This window comes from Agelaius phoeniceus, chromosome 6, assembly GCF_051311805.1.
Source record: "Agelaius phoeniceus isolate bAgePho1 chromosome 6, bAgePho1.hap1, whole genome shotgun sequence".
In the NCBI taxonomy this organism is placed as follows: domain Eukaryota; kingdom Metazoa; phylum Chordata; class Aves; order Passeriformes; family Icteridae; genus Agelaius; species Agelaius phoeniceus.
Genome location: NC_135270.1, coordinates 43,567,878 through 43,591,924, shown reverse-complemented (window position 1 = coordinate 43,591,924; position 24,047 = coordinate 43,567,878). Strand labels below are relative to the sequence as shown.

Genomic DNA, 24,047 nt, shown 5'->3' with positions numbered 1-24,047 from the left:
AATACAATTTAAGTAACGTGAAAAGAAGTAATGTTACTGGTGATTCGTGTGGGGAAAGGGAAAGAAAGCTTCTAGAGGGGGACTGAGAAAGAACAGAACCAAATTGCCTCAGACTCCTTCACCCATCCTATGCACAATACAATATGGCAATTGACAATATACAAAGAGCACATAACATAAAGGCAATTACAAACTGATTAAAAAATAAATAAACTTATATATATTTTCCGAAAGCAAAACCATACACTAGAAAATAAAAACGCCACAGCAACAAGGTCAGAAAAAGAAAAACAGAACAAGTAATTCACTTTATCAGCAAAAGAAAGATCAAAACCTATGAGAACTTAAAAAAATTATGAAAATCAAAAACATTATTTCCTTTAAAAAAAGGTAACCAAAAATACATAAAAATATTTAGAAAGCATACCACATTGATTTCATAACAGTCAACTTACATCAACAAATTGCCCGCATGTTTTTTGGCATGAAAGGAAAAATTTACAAAAGAAAGTTGTGTAAGAATGCTCTTGGACAAGTAGCATTGCCACATTCTTGTAACTTGCTTTTTTTTGCTGTTGTTTCTTAAAAACTTTTTTAGCAAAATGTTTATTATTTCTTTTTAAATATATTTGTTTTACAACAAAGGGCGATACAGGGAGGCAACAACACATACATCCACACCACATAACATGAAAAGAAAAAAATCTTGCACCTTAACAAATTTGAACTTTTTTTTTTTTCTGCTGTTTTTGGTTGTATTTTTTTATCTTATGTAAAGTTGTTAGCATATTGCAGTTGAAAAATCCTGTACAATTTATTGAATTTACTTTTGCTTGTTTGCATATCTACATATAATGTTTTTTGAAAAGCAAAGTTTGTTGCTTTTTTGCCTTTTTGGTCAATTTGATATATATTTTTTTAAACATTTTCTTTTTTTCTATAATTTTTGTGTGTGTGTGTTTTAAGGAATGGATGACTGCACATAAAATTTTAACAATGCTAAAGAAAGGGGTGGTGAAGGGAAACTTATGGGAAGAAAAAATGCTTAGGGTGGATGGAGTGGGAGTGTAAAAATCTATGAGTGTACTACACAGGAGATGAAGATGATGGGAGTGAATGTGTAAGTCAGTTGCCATGTCCATGTAAGGGCGGTACGGAGTGATCTAGCAGCATTAGAGCTTCTGGCTGTAAGGAAGGGATGGGCAATATACAAAAACAAATGAGCATATTCATGCCCATCAACAAAAAGAAAGAACAGAACTCTAACATTGACAATCTCACAAACCCTAAGCTGCAACTTCTTCAACATGCAAGTTACAAAAAATTAATAATTATAGTATTAATAGTTACATTTTCATTAAATGTTCTCAAATTATAAAAACAGTTAAGACTTTTCCCTACTAAAAATAGCAGTAAAAGTACACAAACTAATAATAATAATAATAATAATAATAGTAATAATAATAATAACCAGAGAGTAAAACAAAAAAAACAAGGAAACTAGTTTTATGCATTGGAATTAGAACAACTTCATCTGTAGCTACCCACAGCCTTCTTGTTCTAAGAATCATCTTTTCTGAAGTCCATCAAATTGACAGTGTATTCTCAGTAATTAGAGGCGATTGTTTCTTGAGTACATCAAATGTACTGTTTCAAATGTAAAGATCATGTTTGCACACCCCTTCCCCACTGTCAAATTAGACTGCTTTCATATTCAGATTCCCTGGAGAATATCAAAAATACAGCTGTAGGATTCTGCCAGTGAAGTAGTTCCTTATTTAAAGACAGAAATAGAGGGAAAAAATTGCAGAAAACAATTCATAACTCTTTTGTTTTGTTTGTTTTTTTCATTATTAGATTGGAACAAACCAAATCTAAGATAGAAATTCAACCATTGAAAAGAAATACATCAAAATAGAACTATGAAGAGATATACTAAAAAAAAAAGCAAAAGATGAAATAGAGAGTTCTCTTTGTTCCCAGGAAGAAGGGAGATAAGAACAATTGCTGGACTTTGAAAATTTATTTTTAAAGAAAAAATTATTCCACACACTTTCAAAGATGGACAAACCAGATGCACACATTGAAAGGAACAGACAAAGCAGTCTAGGGACACTTTCATAATTTGAAATTTTTTTAAAAAATAATCGGATTCTCTTTCCTTCCACCCCCCTCCCATTCAAATAAGTTTTCAATTGTCGGCCAAAAACCCCACCGCCCTTGAGTGTTGCTTTTTTTTTTAATACATCTTTTTTTTATCACTTATTTTTAAAATAAACATGGAGAGGGAAAAAAAAAAGGACGTGCAGTCTGGATGTACGTCATAAATAGACATAGAAAAAGATAGAAGAAATTGGCTGAGATTGACAAATGGGTTATATAATAGCTTAATTTTACTGTAGGATGTTAATAATAATGCATGCTTAAAGTAAGTTGCATTTAGGGAAAGTAGAAAAACAGAAGAGCAAGCAAGGATTTGGGGGCGGGCAGGCAGAAGGGAAGGCGCGGACAAGGGGTGTACCATCCATGCCTCTCCAGAAAGGGCAAAGCACATTCCAGCAGGATCTCTGCATTTCTGGGGGAGGTCAGAAGGGGAAAAGGGTGAGGAGAAATTATAAGCTATGCTAGGATAGACTTTTCACCCTGACTGTGACCTAGTTGAATCTGTTCAAAACACCAAACTCCATCCTTTGTTCTGACTCTGACTCTCCAAGGCACACCTGAAATCAGTGGCATATTTTTCTGCCCAGTGGCAGAAAATGCTGCCACTGCTAGCACTAAGACAGAGACTACTTTCTCCTATGCTACAAAAGTATTAAAAGTTCAAGGAGCTATTACTAATTGGTTCTTTCCTGAAACAGTATTCCAGATACTCTATGTCCTAGAGGGGTCCTCAGCTTTCTCTGAATTCCTTAATGACACATATGATGTCTGCATTTTTCTTGTGTAAAGACCATCCCTTAGATATCAGAGTCCTTCCAAGAAGGAACTCAGGACCCCAGGCAAACAAACTGTTTTGTTTGGTGTTTTAAAAGACAATAAAATTACATATACAGCTCTGGACCCTGCCTAAGAGAAATCTCTCCAGCAGGTGGGAAAATCTGGCTGTAAGCACTGCATACACCTTAGCTTTCCATCAGGAATGTCAGTAATATCATTCCATGAGCTTGGTCATTCTACCACAAACCAGTTGAAGTGGGAGCGATCTTGAGATTGAATTTCTGGGAATAATGGGGATTTCCTCCCTGTGGATGTGGCCAGGGGTATTTCTGTGTAGGTATGATAACAAACAGGTAAGATGTTCTGGTACTTATAAATGTGGGGAGCAATAGCCCCTCTAAAGCCACTGACAGATCAGTGTTAGTTCTGGGGAATATTAATTAAGTATATACCCCATAAAAATTAAATAGCCTGGTTTGGTTTTGGATGTATTACTGAAAAGTGTCCAGTTCTGAGAGGAGTTATATAAGAGCTCTACTTCAGAAGTGATGAGGTTGCACTGACTAACAGCACAGTGCAGCTGTAGCTGGAATGTACCATGCCTATGCTGGGAGGCTACAGTGGACCTATCTCCTGCATCCCTTTAGTAAACATGTTAGGAAGGGAAGAGGTCACACCACAGAAGAGGAAACCTGGCCAGGGTAATCCCAGGGACAAAACATGCAGGTTACAGGAAGCAAAACATTGGTCTACATAGGAAAATTTGGGGATTCATTTTATGGATCAGAAAAAATTGGTTAGGAATATGAAAAAAATTTACAGAAGTGAGGCCTTTTCAGACCTCAGTGGAGATTTTTGGTTGGCAAGGTTACAAGGCTAGTGTCCCTGGACATCACTCCCCACCAGGATTCCGAGCCTCTGGTTTAATTGTACTTAGGGAGTTTCACAAAGAGGCATTTAAGCTTTGAATTTTAATCAGTATGTGTCATGACTTGCAGCTGGATTTCAGAGCAGTGAAATATCCCCCTTCAGCACATTAGAACTGAGTGCCTTCTCTTTGATGCAAAACAGACTGTAAGGCACGAGTCTGGTTGCCAACTGTGCAGTCCATGTCAGGCCTCTCCAGAAAATACTTATGCCCTATTTGACGATAAACTTCTAACTCATTGCCTGCAAGATCAAAAGACAGAACCACAACTGGAGCCAGAGACACTTCAAGAGATGACAAGATTTTGTAAAGGAAATCTTGATGTTAGCCTTAGAAGAGCATTTGAAGGGTGCTAAGCAATTTTTTATTTGGTCAATACAGAGGTGCTTGAATAGAAGTAGAGTTCTTTGGAAAATTTGGGTCCAACAATTTCTGTTGAGGCTGGCAAAACCTTCTTCAGTATTTAAAGAAATTCTGGCAGTTAATAATAAAAATTAGACGTCCTAATTTGAAAATTGGATCCTAAATGCTTCCACATGAAATTACAAGATGCTATTTTATTACTGAACATTTAGCAAATTATTCCTCAGAAAAACAAAGACTAAAAAGCATTACTAGTGCAGATTTTTTTTTTTTTCAATTTTCAAAAAACTTAAAGTAGATCAAAGGACTAGGAGTATAAACATCTGTATTATCAAAGCTTACAAGTTTCTTGCTTGAAGGATTGAGCTGATAGCCAGTGTTTTCAAATGAAAAAATCCATATATCAACTGGGAAACAATTATACAAAAAGCCCCTTGTTCAGTGGCTTCAATGATAAAGTTTTATTATACTATTTTTTGTTTTCAAGTTGCATTTTAAAGGGAAATAAGAAAAGTAAGGTAATGCACATTTCTCTCTATGTGTGCATGTGTGTGTATGTCTTAAAAAGCAATATGAAAGATGGATGGTAAATTAGGATCTAGGGCTGCACTGCAGTACCCAGATTCATGCTAACCTCTGGAACTTCCATGTCTTTTACCACTCTAGTCACAGAATCAATTACAGAATAGACAGAGTTGAAAGGGACCCACTAAGACTATCAAAGTCCAACTCGTGGCGTTGGACAGCACCCCAAGATGAGTCCCACCATGCACCTGGGAGTATTGCATAAATACTTGAACTCTGTCAGGCTTAGTGCTCTGACCACTTTCCTGGGGAGCCTGTCCCAATGCCCAACCACCCTCTGGGTAAAGAACCTTGAAATATCCAACCAAAACCTCCCCTTACACAACTTCATGTCCCTGCTCTCCATTAAAGCTGATAGTTTCTCTCTTCCCTAAGACACTGAATCCCAAATTATTTGAGTTCTATCCACTGCAACACAACTCTGGTTCTTCCTGCTAGTACTAGCTCCCAAAACAATCTGCTCATTCTTGCATGCTTTTAACCTTTCATAGTGTTTTTCTACCATCCAGCCAAACGAATGCTTAGCATACCACAAGTAACAAATAACTTATAGATTAATAGGATTAAATACTAAGTTTCAAAGCAAAACCTCTTCCTACACTCAACTCAGAATAAAAATCTGTTCCTGTGATTCCCATCAGCTATCTGCACTAATTTAATCTGCAAGACAAGTGTATTGAATTAGCTGGTCCACTACAAAACACAGAGATAGGAAGAGCCTAAGAATATAAATTAGTATATCACTTCTCTTGCACCAGCTGTTTGTACTGGTAAAAAGCTCTCTCATTCTAAGCCCATGGGCACAACTGAAGCTTAGAAATAAAAAAGCAATCCATAGTAAGATTATCTATATGAAAATGACTGGCAAAGTCCCACATGCTGTTCTGTTTGGGTTTGTGTTAATTAGTAGGGCTTCTTTATAGCAATGAGCAAAAAAACTATCAGAAATGAAAGCACATTTATAGCTCTGAGAGCTAAGGAAATCATAGGGCTAAACTGCCACAGCAGTAAAGAATTTTTCAGGTGTTTGCCATAAGCTTATTATCTTTTCACAGTCCTTCAAATCAAAGAGTATTTGATGCTTCCAGTGCTAAGCAGCCCAACCAGTATCACTGGCCTGAAAGCATTCTTCCCATGCATCTCTAAACTGTCTCTTTCTCCAGGGAGCAAGATCTGTTGTGATGTTTTTTGAAAGACTGAAGATTGATATTTGTAGTCAGCCCAGCTATAGCTTTTTTTTTTTTAATGTAAAGCCAAACTTATTTAATCCTAGAAGTCAGTTAAATGGAAAGAAGTGTTTCTGAAGGGATTTTGCAACCAAAACCCAGATTCTCATACTGACAAACTCAGCAGCAGAATGACATCCAATAATTTGAGTGGAAGCAGGAATAGTTTACTGTCTTTGGTCTACACATATGTAGCAAAAGTTTTCTGCATATTTATGCAATACTAAAATGTACATAATTTTCTGCTAATTGACAAATATAGAACAGCAAGGCTATATTAGTGTCTCCTCCTTTCTTCAGTATACAGCTATGAAGCAGACAGGTAAAAATATATGTCATCAGGTTGTCCAAATGCTAGTAAATACTCCATGACTTCTGCATATCTTCTCAGTAGTAGCATCCTAAGAAGTCACATCATGTTGGACAGGTTGGATCAATGGGCTGAGATAAAACTGTACAAGGTTCAACAAGGCCAAGTGCTGGGTTCTGCACTTGAGTCACAACAACCCCAGGCAGTGCTAAAGGACAGAAAGTGGCTGGAAAGCTGCCCAGCAGAAAAGGACCTGAGGGGTGCTGGTCAGCAGCTGCTGAACACGAGCCGGTGTGTGCCCAGGTGGGCAAGAAGGCCAATGGCATCCTGGGCTGTGTGAAATAGTGTGGCCAGCAGAACCAGGGCAGTGGCTGTCTCCCTATGCTGGTGAGGCCACACCTTAAGTGCTGTGCTAGATTTTGGGCCCCTCACTGCAAGAAAGACACTGAGGTGCTGGGACACGTCCTGAGAATGGCAACAAAGCTGCTGAAGGGTCTGGAAAGTCCTACAGGGAGTGGCTGAGGCAGCTGAGATTGTTAAACCTGGAGAAAAGGAGGCTAAGGTGAGAGCTTATCGCTCTCTACAACTACCTGAAAGGAAGTTGTGTACTTCAGAAGTAGGCAGAACATTTTTTCAGTGCAATATTTTTAATCACTTGCAAACTAGGCTACATTTGCCATTTCTGTTGAAAGTTCCTACAAAGGAATTGAATTAATCCCTAAAACAGCATAAGCACATTACATTTTCAAAGTCTGCAGCTAATCCAACTGCGAGCAACTCAGTGGATGGAACTTCCTTCCTTGCTTTGTGAGAGAAGAACCCAAAGCACAGCAGAATCACTGGTAAAAGGTTTCTCTTGCAATGAACTTAAGCTTACTTTCTGAAGGAAAAGTAGTGATTCTAGTTCTGCCCTCAATAACCCCTCTTCTTTTAGTATTTCATACTCCTGTTACAGAGACAAATCAGTGCTGGGAGGAACCTGCATTTGCAGCTTGTGTCCAGATATAGATATTGTGCTTTTCATCTTGGAGTTGTAAACAAAATAAAGCAAAGTAAAACCACACAAAGAAAAGTGTCCACTTCTTTGATGGCTAAATAATCCAGGAACATCCTAGGTATTACTTATGTCTCTGGAAGACATTAAAGATCCAAAGCATTTCACTTTAGAAGTCTCCACTGATGCAGCTACACCTTATTCTCAGATACATGGAAATCAGTACATTTAACAGTGTACACACAGTACACAGACAAGCTCTAGAAAAGAGCAAGGGTGTTAACATGTAAACTGGACTACAAACATGGTGATGAATTCCAGCTAATAACAATACACAATTTCCTTGGTAATTATATCAAGCTAAATAGTGCAATTACCAAGAAAAATAATTAACCATGTCTTTTCAGCATTGTGAACATCAGTTCTTTGTAAATTTTTTACTTTGTAAAATGTAGAGTGAAGAGAATTTACAGTGTGAAGGTTGGGGAGAGGCTAATTCCAGTAGGCTTTGAACAAGATTAATTTACCTGTGCCTTCACACTTAAATTTATTTATTTTAGTAATCACAGGGCATGATAGGGATTCTTATAGGGCATCCTTTATTCTACTAAGTTGGAGCAATTTTAAGTTCCTTTCTAGAGTAATTGGGGTGTAAGAGTTAAGACTTGAAATGACCTATTCAAGCACGTGTTAAAAAACTGCATTAAACCAGGGATTAATAAGCTCATCTTCCAAATGATGGAAGCAGTACAGACCTGCTGGTAATGCCATTTTCCTCATGTTACCAGAAGCCTTTGGAAGTTCAGAACTGAGTCCTAGGACTATGGGACTTCAGTCTCCTCTTCAGACAAAAACAAGGAAAAACAGTCCTCAGAATGGATACAAGGACTGCCCCACAGCCATCCTAAAAAGCAAGGGCAAGCTCTCCTTCAGTAAAATGAGCTGATGTTGCATACACTAAGGCTTTAATCCCCAGTAACTTGTAAAGGAAAAATGCTACATAAGAGACTGTTACTGAGGAGAAGTTCACTACCAAGTAGACTGCTGACAGGTTCTACAAAATTACCACTGGGAAGTGATAGAAAACCCTAGGTGAAAACCCTAGGTAAAACCCCTGATAATCTGTAAACATAAATAAATAGAATCCCAATTCTTCCTCCAGAAAGGAAAAATGTGAGTGCCAAGCTTTTGGGCAGTATGCTACGTGTTGTTCTCTCACACCACTTCAGACAATGTGAGATGCTCTTTCCTTTTGATTTTAATAATGTTTAAAAGCACTACAATCCCCTTGAGATCTCAAGCAGAGGTGTTTAGAGATGGAATGGCAAATGCCTGTTAATCCATACTTTGACGTCAATTCTCCTACTAGGCAGCACTTGTAACTGCATCAGTCACACAATAGAGCTAACTAACATATGAGCTATCTAGCTCTGAAGCACTGCAGGGGGAATCCTTTGTTTAGGAGCTTTCAACATGTGAGCTAGTTCTGTCTATCATTTAGAAAAGACAAGAGGGGACGGTGCTGTGACTCAGGCATTTGGGAATGGATCTTTGGCAGGACTTCTTGTTTGTTTGTTTTTGCAGGGAAGTTTAATACTAGACATCAAGTGCAGAAGCATAAAGAGAGGGTGGTGTTTTTGCAAATTTTCTTTTGAAAGTTCAGGATTACAGCAATGGAAGGCTGCTGCAGGCAAGTTTGAATCCTCTTTTTCAACATCATGAATGACTGGAATAAATTCTACTGTGATTCAGAAGCCAACGCTTTAAGCTGTTTATCAGAGGTTGCATTACAGCAAGAAAGTGGCTGGGAAGGGTATTTGCTCTGTTTTCATAAAAGATTGGATTAGAAGAGAAACAGATCTCATTCCAAAAGTTAACTTATTTTAGTATTGATGATATTAGTATCTGGGGCCCCCAACATAAGAAGGACATGTGAGAGCAAGTCCAGAGGATAGTCATGGAGCTGAGGGCTGGAGCTTATTTCCTGTGAAGACAGGCTGAAAGATCTGGGGCTCTTCAGCCTGGAGAACAGAAGGCTCCAGGGACACCTTACAGCACCTTTTTCCAGTACCTAAAGGGGGCCTACAAGAAAGCTGGAGAGGGACTTTTTATAAAGGTATGTAGTGGATAGGACAACAGCTTCAAAATAAAACAAAGTATATTTAAATTAGATATTAGGAAGAAATTAATTATTTTGACGATGGTAAGGCACTGGAACAGGTTTCTCAAAGAAGCCCCATCCCTGGAAATGTTCAAGGCCAAGTTGGAGCAACCTGGTTTAGTGGAAGGTGTGCCTGCCCATGGTGAAGAGGTTGGAACTAGATATTTGAGGTCCCTCCTCACCCAAACAATTCTACGATTCTATACTATGAAAATTGTATCTATTTCAGAATCACAAGTTAAGCCAACATGTCCACAAATAAAGATTGACACCAGAATTCTTCAGGTCCATACAGACTTTTTGAACAAAAATTCAGGATGACTGCTTTTTGCTATTGATTAATTCGGCTTACCTCATTTGTAAGCTGGGAGGCCTTGGCATTCTTTCTCCCTAATCTTCACACCATGATAATGTATATCCCACCATCCCAAAAGCTTGTTTTCTTTGTTAGAGAAGTTTAACACTGCCTTTCAAAATGGATGGAGAAGGGGGATGGGGGATATCTGGGAGTATGGTGTGTATTTTTCTTTTTTTTTACCAACAGTTAATATTCATAGACCAGGGCAAGCAAGACTGCTGTGGATTTTGCTATTTAAAGGGATATATAATCATATATTTGAATATGTTTTCTATATTATTCCTTACTGTATTACCTGAAGTATTTACATTTAAATTTCAGGGTCATTGTTAGACAATCAACTGAGAAATGACTGCATAGATATTAACCACCATGTCTGAGCTTCATGGTTTAGTAATTCTCAGGAGCATAAAAATCATGAATACCTGTGAAATGAAAGTTAACTGAAGATCAAGTCTAATAGGATGGAAAGTTAATTAAAAGAGACTAAAAAAATCTTATCATATTAGGTTTTCCTCCGCTATGAAGTAAGACATTGTATGGTTAGATTTTAATAGGAAAGTCTATTACTTTCTCATAGACTCTAATTTCCTTTATCTGTATGAGCCACACAATTTTCTCATGTAGAATTATTTTTCTGATGAATTCATTATTTCTATTCATATTCTTAGTCTAATTGATGGTCTTAAGCACAATCAAAAAAGAGATAGAGCTGGAAACATTATGTTAATAGAACAAACACGTTATTTGAGCAATTCTGCTATTGGCAAACTTGCAGCTTTGAACTTTGTGAATGAAACAAAAAGGTGTTCAAATTTTAACTTTATTGCCCTGTGATTTACTGCCTTATTAGGGTATTTATGAACAGCACTGTTTTAAAGTTACAAGAAATGTTTCAACTTCAAAAGGCTCATTATAGACACTTGGGCCTGTTGCTTGCCTTCTGCAAAGGACATTAAATGAGAACAGACACATGGACCAACATTTTACTGAAGAAGAACTGGCAGATTTGCCTGTTTTTTTCCAGTGCCTAAATGATTCTTGCTAGTCTTTCATGGTAAATTTAAGTGTTTAATGCAAAGTGGCTTCTTTTCCCAACCTTCCAAGGCATTGAATTATTCATCAAAATGGAAGCATGCCAGAAGCCAAATTATAAGCTGCTATCGCTGTCTTATAGCTCCATCACAATTCCTTATTATTTCTTATTTCATTGTCTGGTAATTTAGTAGTGGTAACCTCAGCTGAAAAATACTGAGAAAGGGAAGCAAGTGGCAACTCAAACGTACAACTACAAAGAGCAGAATTCAGCACAGGAGCAATAAGCTTTGAGATAAGATGACAGATCTGTCTTCATAGGTAGGGAAGCATAACATGGAGTTAACTGGAAAAAACACTTCACTTCTTCTCTTTCCTCATCTTCCCCTTTCTCTTAAAAAAATACATTCCACTTCAAAACTCTACCATGGTGTTTCCTGCTCATTATGTCTCATTGGATGATTTTCCAACGTGATAAATAATGTCTTCCAACTCTAAAGACATTCTTCATTCCAACTTGCTGCCAACCTAAGTTAGGGATCTGAGAGATGAGTTCAGGTCTCCTTTCATTACCACTCAACAGGAAAGACTGTAGGTTAAGTTATGTACTTGGCAATCTTGTAGCTACCCTATTGCCTTCAGTGATCATACAGAAATAGGACGGACTGAACTTTAAAATTGAACATGGATAAATGACTCCACAGGGAAAGTGAGGGACAGATTGGAACCCATTCCCTAACCCCAGGACTGCATGGAATTTACAGGGACCATCAGGACAAAAAACCTTAAAAGTCAGCAGACTGGTCTCTGAAACCAAACACACAGATCAGTGAAGAGGAGAAAACTCTTTCTGTTTGCTCATCTATGGCATTCAGGTATAGCTATGGGTGAAATTATTCCTTTTGCTTAAACAAATATGGCTTTTCATAATGAAAAAAACAATTTTATTTAGAAACATTTCCTCTCCTTTATTAATACAATTCTTCTTTTAAACCCAGCAATAGTTTATCCTCTTCCACCTCTGCAACTGTTGCATGCCCTACAAATAATTTTCTCCCTGCACTGCTCCATGTTTTGCTCAACTAAAGCTTGCTAGTGAGACACCTCAGGAAGGATCCTTTAAACGTCTCTGATTATTGTATTTATGAAAAGCAAACAATAGCATTCATCACTCTTACTAAAGGTCTGAAAAGCTTCTTTTAAATACCTGCAGAACACATTTCAAATCTGAGATAAATAATGCCACTGAAGTAGTAACAGTGCATTTCTGGTCAAACGCCTTACCTGGCATAAAGGGCTGGGTGCTCTGTTAGATAAGATCAAGAAGATCCATAACATTATCAAGTGCAGAAATTAAAATGGAAGCATAAAATTGCTTTTTTCTGTCTTACTTTAAGGACAGAAAAAAGCAAAAGGAAGGTTCATCCCTGCTCCCTTCAAGAATATTAATGTGCAGAATACAGATGCACCAGCTGGGCTCAAAAAAGTGAGTGAAAGTCAGAAACTGCCTGATCTCAGGAAATCAACAGGCATTCCTTATGTATTCAAACAGTGTAGAATAAAGTAAAGCGTTGTAATGAAATACAGTAAAAAATGTAGATGATACGCACCTTATGAAAACAAGCTGTTGTATTTGACAGCTGAGCTTTGAAATGCTCCAGCTAAAGTCTCTCCTCTCTGTTAAATCATCTGGACTTTTTTTCCAGTCTGTGATTTAAGGTCTAGCTAACTCTATATAGTGATTTTTTCCACATATAACTGTACAAAAGCCCTAATACGATAAACTGCTAAATACTTTCTACTTTCATTAATCCCAAGTCACTCAACATCTCATCAGGCTGCCAGTTTTTCCAGCCATATGGTTAATGTAATTAGCAAATATGCAGGCATATGCATATATACAGGAATCTACACAATTTTTTCATTTTTTTTACTATGAAAGTATTTAATTTGCATCCAAATTCCAAACTGCTTTAGACATCCAAGTGCTGACTCTTTCCTTTCCTAAAAGAAAAATCAATATCCTGTTCACAAATGCTGGGGACAAAAGCTTTGGAAGAGAGTTATAAAACAAGTGAGGAATGCAGCAGAAAAGTTATGCTTTTGGAAATTGAAGCCTATTACCAAATGTAGTCTCCCAGGAATTCCTCGTACATACACTTGGGTTTTTTTTTCTGTATATGCTATGAATTACCTAATCCACTCTTTCTGATCTAATGTTCAGCTCTGGCAAACAATCCTACTTCTGAAACTTAAGAGCATGATTTTCTACTCACCTGCAGCAGTTTTACATTGATAGTGCTTATATGCATTATTGCTAACTTACATTAGCAGTAAATGAGAGGTACAGCACGTGCATCATTTCTGAGAGTGGAATCAGAGAAACCTAAAATATGACATGCAGTCTATCTCCTGGGGACAGGATATTACCAGCACTCTGTTTTCACATCTAAGATATTTGCTAGAACTATCTGAAATCTGTAATAATATTATCTAACTGAATAATACTTACGGGTTTTCATATATATTTACTATACATAACCCATATATATATTTTTTTTTTCTTTTTCTTTGCTTTCTATTTCCAGTACCTGTCTCAGTGCTCCAGTCAGAGACATAAAGCTCAAATTTATTGGGTTTTATAAAAGGAAACTGCATTTGCCATTCCTTAATCCTTTCTTGCAAAGAATCTCCTTCCTCCACACCAGTTCCCTATGCTTATTAAGCTCCCCAGCTACATTCAGAACCCTGGCACTGTATAAGCAGAGGCGTCACTGTAATGGAGCAGAGAGATAACAGTGACTCTCTACTCAGCTTTGTCAGCACTAGCCCTGAAATTATGTGTATAGTTCTGTGCATTTCATTACCAGAATAGAATAGCACAAGACAATGCAAAAGAGAAAAACGATAAAGAACTGCTGTTCAACAAGGAACAACAATCATTGCTCGAAGTTGATGTCTAAAATCTTTGCCTTCACTGTAGATAGCTTCATCATCTTGGTTTGTACTTGCTGAAATCTCCCTTGAATTAGAAAATTGATGTAATATGACACACAGAGTAAAAGTTGTCATTGCTCTAACATGGCTAGATCCCCAGAAAAATGACCTCCTGCTGTGTGTATCTGTCTGAAGATTTGAGAAATCTGAAGGATCAAAATACAACTTTTGTTTAAAAGTAGAGGAGATATTAACTAAGGTTGGAAACTGAAAGAAGTAAGACTCCAAAAGGTCTAATTTCAAGTTCTGTCATTCAGCTAAACCTTAAGGGCTCGGTGTACAAAACGATTGACAATCTCTTGTCAGTGTATAAATCTAAAATTTAGATCCTAGAAGTAAATGCTCAACTGCTCTACACAAAGCTCCCCTTAGCTGCTAGAAAAATCATACCAATATAACTATAAAATGTTGGGGCTATTGGACACTCACATTTGCAGCCAAGGATATATCTCAAGGATATATCTACTAAAATTAATTTAAAATAAGCATCTTGAATGCGCAGCTGGCTTCTGAGATTAAATGCCAATAAAATACAATAAACAATATTGTTTGTATAGGGATTTTAATGCAAAATACATAGGTATCAATAGTAATTGATATTCTGAAGATCTTAAAAAATCTGGGCCTTCATAAAATGTCTGCTACTACAGTAGTCCAAATGGCTTTGACCTGACTTGCTGTTTAGACTCCTAATTAATTAGCTTTAATGAAATGTAAGCAAATTTGGTTGTGAAAAAGAAACAAAACTGTTCCAGTTCCTCAGAATACTTTAAACATTTCATGTGAATATAGTGTTCTTACATGAGGCATGCCAAGCTTGGCAGGTCTTAGGAGTTTCTCAAACTATCTGAATTGGCAGCTTGTGTTTGGACACTTGCCACCTATGAGACAGGCCAACAGAAAACTTGCAGCTTGTCATCAGGAAGGAAAGGTCATCTGAGAGGCAAAAGAAAAAAAGTCACCAGGAGAATAAAAAAATCTACTGGATCAATAGTAAATGACATATAGATGATTTGGATTCATTTTTCCTATGCTATCACATCTTTGTGTTTGCTGTAGACAGCACTAACAGAAGACTCATTCTTCAGCAGAGAACTGTGTAAATCCTTTCCAGAGGAGGCAAGATAGGGGGAAAACTGCTGTACCAGGATTCCCCGCTCTTCTTGCATGGAGGAAGAATTACTAACAGAGTGAGTTAGACACACAAATGGCTGCTTTCAGCTTTCAACAATCCCGTTATTAGAATAGAGGTGCTGCAGGCACAACATCTGCAGTTTGTTTTGCCATCTGCTTCTAAAAATATCATCTCAGTGAAAGAGACTTTTTTCCTGTCTCTCAAAATCATTTTTGTTTGCTTTTTTTTTTTTTCCAAGGGAAAAATGATGGATTTGGAAAACAGCATATGTGGGAAAGATCACTCAGCTTCAGGGGTGGACTTTACCATTGCTATTCAAAATACAATGAAAAGCTGTGAACAAAACAACTGAACATTTTGAAATATACTGGCTCAACTCCTTTGATAAATGTAATCAAAGAGCTTAGTCTTCTAATGTAATTCCTACAGAGCTAGTGACAGATGTTTCCTATGCAGGAAACTATGGTTTAATATTCTGGGGAACCTAATGGGGGAGAAAAGAAATTGAAAAACTGAAAAGAACTGCAAGAAGCCCCACAGTTATTTACAGGTGAAGTTTAGTAGTCATATTTTCAGAAATCAAAAAAGGAGACAAATGAAGTGGGGGGACAAAAGAAGTTCCCATAAAATATTTCAAAATTTAAGTTTACTTTGTTTCATAATTAGAGATTTTGTTAGAATGAAATTTTCACTTTTTTTAAAGGACCAATTTCGAAATGCAAAAAAATAATCAAACTCAGCATTTTGGGGGTCAAGGAACATTTTCTTGTTTTGGATATGACACAGACAGCTCAGAAGAGACTAGATGGAGTCCCTACAGTATTTTGAAAGCACCAAATTTTCATTTTTTACTAAAAAAACTAAGGTGTGAATATATTCAACTAATTTTGAGTCTCTGAATTCCTTTGGGGCTTACTTGGCATGCTTAAGCATGTGAAGTAAAGGGTGTGAGAGACTGAAACGTTAAAGGTTAAAGACTCAAACAACAGGCCATTTGCAAAAGCAGCAGGTGCTTTGCTGAGGTCAGGTTTGCACCCCCACACCAAAGGGGCAGAGGAGATTTTTGGGTGCATGGTGGAAAAATCTCTGATCTGTGTAAGAACAGCCCCAGTGCCAAGGAGGAGCCTTCCACCAGTGGAGTGCATATGATCCACAGTGTTCCAGGGAATGCCACCCATCAAGTCTGGGAATAAGGGCAGATCAGGTACTATGGCCAGTTTACTGAACAAAAGAGCACTTTATTTTATTTCAGATACATACATACTCCCACTTCACTGACTTTCTCTCCAGCTGTCAAACCTTTTTAATCCTCTCCACAGGTCTCTGAGAGTCCCCAGAAGCCTGGCAGAGGTAAATGATTCAGAACCTCACCAAAGACACCTCCCTGCTGTGAGTTCAGATGCGTGACAGGGATCCTCTGGTTCTGACTGTTCCCAGATCTCAAACCTGAGTCACACATGCCCTCACTCACAAAACACCTCCCCCAAAATGATGGGATGTACTAGCAGCTTCCTGAGGTATACAAAAGCCAAGGACCTGAACTAACAAAACATAACAGGCGCATGAGAAAGAGGATAAGGCAAGATTCAATCTATTTGTTCCACATTTGCTTATAAAGCTCATAAACAAGTTTATTCTACTATTTCAGTTCCCTAAAGTGCTTCTTTTAGCCAGAACATAAACATGGCATTAACAAATGTATAAATATACATGCATGTACAGAGAGAGAGGGAGTGTGTGTGCACGTTTTGCAGTATATTTATCATCCCGGTCTTAGCACTGAAAAAATTAACATACAGGAGAACCATGGATTCTAGAGGAAATACAGATCTCCAGGTACTCCACAGTGGACTTGTTACTGAATGGACAGAGGTCAGAAGAAGAGAATGAAATTTTATTTTGATGCATTAGAAAATAACCATAACAATTTACAGGACTACTTTTGCTCTTTTCATCGGTCAAATACGAAATTTATGAACTCCCCAAGATTTCAGCAGTGAAATCAGTAGTTGCTAAAACTAGTATCTAAAATCAGTCGTACTGGTTTCAGTATTAGGGAAAAATCCTGAATTATGGGCATATATTAAAAAAAAAGCTCAAAATTGCTAAAATTGCTTTGCATTTCTGCTGTCCCTCAAAGACAGAGCAATCTTTCCCCCTTTTTGAATAACTCTGACATTTATTGTTCTGACACTGAGGAGGAGTGAAACCAGTGGAGATAAAGTTTGGGGCATTTTCTTGTTGCTCTAAACCAAGCTAATGTTGAGATTTTGCAACTTTGTTTGTAAAATAGTTGTAGTTGCTCTTGAATGTAAAAAGAGGAGCTGATGATCCTTATAACACCAGCCCCTGGGACCAAAGAACTTTAGCTTTTATGAGACTCCACAGAAGTAGAAAAAGAAGGTCCTTGGTGGTGGGTCTTTTGTAAGGTTTTAATAACGTATTTGTTAGTGCAAAGATCAAATGGGTTCTCAAACTAGTAAACATCTGAGATTTCAAATCAAGCCAGTCTGATTTATTTTTGGTTTTGTTTTTTTTTGCTTCTAGATCTAATCTCCAGACTGGTATGGGCTTTGTCTTCTGTGCCTTACAGAACATTTAAGCTGAGTGGTATTAAAGACATACTACACTTGATGTCCCCTAGGAACTGGGATGCCCCCTTACACTTGGGAGAAAGCACTGATTTCTACAACTTGTAAATAAAAAATTGGAACTGAAACAGAGAGGCAGAATGAAGACAAAGTAATAATCCCTTTAATGTAATCATGAACTTTGGTTTCTCATGATTTACTTGGGTGGAAAATAGAAGAGGTTTTCCTGCTTTACTGAGGCATTATTCTAGGTGTTATAGTTCATGTGAATGTCAGTAACTTTGAACTTCTAGTACATAAGGCATCCTTGGGTCTAGGCATGATGTCCAAAAGAAATTTATAAGAAAAACCTCTAGAAGCAAAAGCCTATCCCTGTCCCTAGTATCTGTAAACACTCAACATGACTTCTTTCTAACAGACATTATTATCTTTCAGAAATCAGGTACTTTCTTCTTGTTTAAAGGTAACTAATCAGTGGCTATAGACATTTAAGGTTCTAATAAACAAACATTTGCTTTTGATGCAAAATCTGTTTCTGAGTCATGTGCTAGCTCTTCTCTTCCACTGAATGTGTCATTGGCTATTTTTATTTTCTTTACCATATATTTTATGAAGCTGAAAATCAAAGCTAACAGGGACAAAAAGCAAGTCACAGCAGGTTGAAAATATCATATCTTAGTATTTTAGACATGTGTCAGCTTGATAACATAGGCACAGCACTAGAGGGATTGCCAGAATGTGACAGTGCACATGGCTTTGAGTTTAGAGAACACGCTTTAAAAAAAGACTGGAAGGCAGCAAGGGCAAGGTAGCCAGACTGTGGGGCTGATTCTCATCTTTCCTGATCTTAAATGCAAAAACCAGGGAAACTTACACCAGCTAAGTCAGGCTGGAGAAACTGTTTCGTTTTCAAAGCAAAATTGTACGAGCATGCAAGTCCAAGCAATGGAAGTGCTGATATTTAAGATCTCTATACTGCTGTCCACACATGACATTAATTTATGTAGCCTGAGCATGGTTCATTCCAATGCATGTGTTCATTCTAGAGGCAAAAATGATATTTAATGAAAATAATGTCACACCAATGATCCCTGAGATTAAAATACTTGACTTTTGTATCCCTCACTTTATTCTCTCTGCATTAGCAGACTAGGAATTATACCAACTTTATAAAAATATCTGATAATATTACTTCTCACAGCAAGTGAAGATAGCATACAGTACTAAAACCTTAACAATAACACAGTTTATTTGCACATTTCTGGTAGGTAGCAGTACAGAACCATTTTGGGGTGTTGAACAGCAATTTGCACCTAAATATCAAAGTCCATTAAAACAGTAATTAAATCTCCTTTCCACTCATCTTTACCTCATTCAGCTAGAAGTATTTCATTTACCCTGCCTTACAGGTAGGCAAATGAGCAATATACACACACAGTCACAGAAGGAATCAACAGTAGAATTGGGAATGCTACACCATAGTTCAGGCTTTTCATTCTTGGCTTAAACAACTGAATTCTCAGCTCTTCCCTTTGCTCAGTGACAAATGTCACAAAAGCTGAAGCCAGTAGTCTGCCCTAAGACAGAAAACAAAAATAAGAACTAACTATTTCTAGTACCAGATATCCATCTATAACCTTACTGGGATAAAACAGAGTACAGTGGGATCTCTCACAGCATCGCCTGAGCTTCAGTGAGCCCCTTGCCCCTGCAGAAGGCTGGTCACAGGCATAGCAGAGGCTACAAAAGGCAAACAGAAGTCACCATTCAGTAGGACACAAGTTTTATCACAGCCTGGAGGTTGCTGTCCTGATGCCCGGACACTTGATCCTCACATTGCTCCAGTCTGAAGGTTACCCTGAACTTCATGATGCAGGGGGCTAAAACTCCAATTGTTCTGCTCCAATAACCTGCCACTTGTTCTACAAAATTGGTTTCTTTTGCTGTTTGCATTGTAACATGACTGTCCTGGTCTCTCTGCCAGAGGGCAGTATTACACAAAACTACAAGCTTGTTGATTACAATATAATTTTATAAGCAGTTGCTTTACTTAAGGGAATGCCAAGAAAAAGCTTTAGATTCAGTAGGAATTGCTGGTTATGAAAAACACGTGAGATCTAAAATCTAAACCAAGCCAGCTTTAAATATTGATTCATTTTCTGTTGTAATAATTACACTCAGTAATTTTTCTCAGATTACGTAAGAATTAAGAAAACTAAACTGAACATAAATCATTGGTTCCCACTGGTGAAAGAAAAGTGATCTTTTTATCTCTGTAAGTACAGAAAACATACCTTGGGTATGTTAAATGAACTAACTAAATAATTCCATGTTGGAAAGCTGAACATATCCCATCACTTCCCTCTTCTGGTAGTTCTTAGCCTAAAAAGATATTATATCGTGGTCCTGTGAGAAAAGTTCACAGATTTCAATGTCTTCTCTTCAGAACAAACTAATTCCTACAAAAATCTGGAATTTTAGCTAGGCTAAAAGTATGTGTAAGTATGCTTTTTGTGATGATGTGAACATTATCTGCACAAAAACTGTCTGCCTTTTCCTCCACTAACTGAGCTGATCCACTGATGCCAGCTGATGTATCCTAATGCACTGAAGCTTCCTGTGCCATTAATGTGCCTAGTACATTCACAAAGAACTGAATTAAGGTACCAGGAAATGAACCACTGGACAAGCCAAACTATATTTTTTTCTAAACAGTATTTCTAGTCTAGGCAGACGCTTTGAAAACTCAGCTTGTTTTCCTCTGCTTTACGCATTACTGCACATTTATGATGCATATGGCAGAAGACACCCCAGATGTGATTCCAGAATTGTGTTCAAGTTATACAAGTAAACATCAGCAAGCCAGTTTTCACCAGCATCAGTAAGAGGCAGAGATCACACACTGACAGACAGAAGACTGGCCCTACAGAGTGAAGACACACTACTCTTAGAAATCCTAGATAAATCCTAGACTTTTTTCTGCTAACTACAAACAAACTATGAACTGTGGATTTTAAAAATACACTCACAAAGGTATCCTTTCATCTGCACGTGCACAGTGATATTCCTTTTCCAAGACTGCCTTTTATAAAAAGTCCTAGGTACATCCCATTGTCTGGTGCCTAAAGCACAGATAGCAGGAATTCTTACTCTAACACATCAGCATGTAGGCACAAATCCCTTAAGAAGCTGTATAAGAAATCACTTTAGCATTATGCCAGCAAACCACTTCTAGGAGTGAAATGATAACAGAGTTTGAAAACTATTGAGAACAGAACAGCTGCAAACTTGGTCTTATGAAGCTCTGCAGACATCTTGAAACATCCATCCTGAAGCCTCGGGGAGACACTCAGAACATCATTCAAAGCTTGGTGCCTCTTTGTGGACCTCCCTCGGGTAGGTGAGGAAGGGAAGAGGGGAAGGGAAGGGGATGAGGGATGACAGAGCGCCGAGGAGCTAAACACCAGCTTACAAACAGAGAACAGAATCACATAACAACACTGGACCAATGGACTCCAAGACACAGTGACAAGACAGATGGACACAAACAAGACGCAAAATCACTACTGAGAAATAAAAAAAAAGCAAAGAAACCCCATTAAAAAAAGTAGATCTATATCTCCGAGGCTGCAAGAAGCAGCCAAGGGTACTAGCATAACTCTTCCAAAAAGAATAAATTATAACAAAAATAATAAAAAAATCAAAAGAATACCCGCCCCCAAATCATACACTACAGACTTGCTCAGTTAGCCTGAATGCGTAGCTCTGATGGAACATACGATGGTGTCATCACAGCCCATGCACCAGTTAATGAAGGCCATGGTTAGTTACATCAGCTAAACTACAGCATGCCAGAAAAATGATCTTGCACTGACCCAGAAATAAAAGATACAACAGACACTCTGCATTGCAATAAAATTCTTTTTATGCCATCTGCAGTTTCTAGGGCTCTTTACATTGGAAGAGTTTTTCCTGGGAATATGCAGGGTAAAGGGGAGGGTTTTTTCCCTTCTGGGTGTTTTTTTTCTCTGAACTCAATTGAAAAAAAAAGGAAAAGGGGAAAAGCAGGATAGAGACTTTGCAGAAGTTTAAAAAGGTAGGAAAATAAAAATAAAGGAGGGGTAATACTCTTCATTCTTTTAAACACAACTTTCTTGGGATATACAAAAATGTGAATTTCTTGAGGATGGCAAGAAAAGATTTTGTTGCCTTTATTGGTTTGCAGATCTATATCTCATTCTTGAGATGATGAAACCATTATTTTGTTGGAAGAACTCCAAAAATATAAATTGAGAAGTACAGCGATGATTTTAAAAATTAAAAAATAGCAGTATGGCACGATTACGAGCCAAAAAAAAAACTGAAAAGGAAAGAAATATAAAAGAAACTAAAATATCAATCACCAAAAATTCATGCGGCACAAGATGAGGTGAAACGACAGAAAATGTTCTTCAAATATATACAATGTATATATCTATCTATATATACACGGAGTAGGTGTGTATATATCGATGGATATACCTGTATAATTTTTTTGTTCTCCCTGCCCCACCCTACCCCAAGGCTAATTGGTAGATGAAATTATCAATTGAAATCAAAGAAATAAAAATAAGGAAGACAGAAAAAATCTAACAAAAAAAGAAATTAACGTGCTTTGTTCACCAAGAAATAACAATATCATGCATCTGTCAACACCAGCGGATGCCAGGGTTAGATGAAGGCATGAATTTCTGTGTAAACATGTGATTGGATGATAGGGACTACTGCTGATATTGGTCATTTATTACTTTAGCATATAGATATATATGCACACTGTATATATATAGTGCATATATAGATAAAATATCCTCATGGGTGGGGCCTTTGGACCTTACATAGATAGAAAGACCAATATGCTGAAAATCAATCTCAGTATTCCTAATGTAAAAAAAAAAAAAAAAAAGAAACACAAAACTAAAAAGAAAACAAAACTTCCTGTAAGTCATCTGCATGATTGTAAAACTCATTTGATTTTGTTTTGGCTGTAAGATTGTAGCTAGGAAATTCCACCAAACAAGCGATGCTATTACACCCTGGGAAGTGTTGTGGATGAACCTTTGGGTCCGTATGGTATTCAGCTTATGAGATTGGAAGTCTATTTCTCTGAGTACTCAGAGGCATGCACACAACTTTAAAGGCCATTTCTTACTCACAACATGAGAAATGGGGAAGCATTCCTGCTTGTCAGAGGGAAAGACTGTGGTTAACTGAGCACTGGATTGTGGGGAGTCTTCCAGTTAAAGCAGTGAAAATTCCCTGGGTCCTTCAGGAAGGTTGATGCAGTTATGGCAGACAACAGCCAAATCAACACTTCTTTTGGTTTCTTCAGTAGAGTCTTTACTTCCAACATATTGGTTTTTGTACTGTGCCAGCTGTTTTGGAAGACAGATTATGCTTGTTTTCTGTAAATCAATCTCTGACCCAGGCAGGCTGCAGGTGGATGGCTACAGGCCAGTAAATTATAGATACAGAGGGCATATCTGTTGGATACGTGCCTCCTGTGTGTAAGTGTACAAAACTTCCAATGCAAGGAACTGTAGATTCTGGCATATCTACTGCTGTGTCCAGTCCCCCATCAGAAAGGCTTACCAGTCTGATTAAACAATGACAGCCTTAACATATATGAAGCCTTTTGGGAAACACAGAGTAAATTTCCCTGGGGAAAGAAAATCAGATTGGAAATTGATGGGCTGATAGGAAGGGAAAACTGGCAACTGCATCAGGGAAGAAACACAGGATGTGTTGAGCCTGGGAACAAGCATTAAGCCCTACAGACCATTTCAAGAGGCTGTATTGTGGGCTTCAGGCTAATTGGTGAGTGTTTGAGTCTCACTGTTTTGATTAGTCCAAGGAGCAGCTTGGGCTATGATCCCAACCAGCTGCCTGGCCACCAGCATCCAACCTGCCTGGTGCCAGAGCTCCACTATTGGACATCCTTAACAGGAATGAGGGCAATGGTGTGAGGAGACAGCAACAGCTGTCAGGAAAGCATAATTATCATCCTCAAGGCTTTGAAGTCTCAGTAAGATCAGATTGTAAGGCTGCTCCTCATTTCACTGAAAAGAGATAAATGCTCTTTCTTCACAGTGCTTCCTAGTCAGTCCTTGTCAGAAAAGATGTTTTCCTTACAAATCTTACATTCTCTGAAAGCAGATGAGCAACCAAAAAACCACCACAGAGCTGTGCTCAGAAGCACAGACTCAGAACCTTGGCTTCAGTTTTGAGGAACTTGAATATTTGAGCCTCAGATCTCTTTGGAGCAGGCCAGAAGACAGTCCTGAACTCACACCAGAGAAAAGCATCTGTTTTGGCACAGAAAAAAGAAGGTTTTTGGCTGTGTACTGGGACAAGCAACATTTTCATAGAGATAAAAGAGGATCTTCTC

The 24,047-nt window shown here is 37.8% G+C and overlaps 1 protein-coding gene across 20 annotated transcripts in view; it reads right to left on the bottom strand.

The window, feature by feature from the left end:
• Positions 1-24,047, bottom strand: part of NRXN3 (neurexin 3) — an 868,815-nt gene that overhangs the window by 10,194 nt on the left and 834,574 nt on the right. For 4 of the 20 annotated variants that reach the window (XM_077180574.1, XM_077180575.1, XM_077180576.1 and 1 more), the window contains one exon: positions 892-1,185. The exons of the other annotated variants lie outside the window; for them this stretch is intronic. In XM_077180574.1, the coding sequence (XP_077036689.1) occupies positions 1,076-1,185 (110 nt within the window). In that variant the 3' untranslated portion in view covers positions 892-1,075. Of the gene's footprint in view, positions 1-891; positions 1,186-24,047 lie in introns of those variants that run through there. 20 annotated transcript variants of the gene reach the window in all.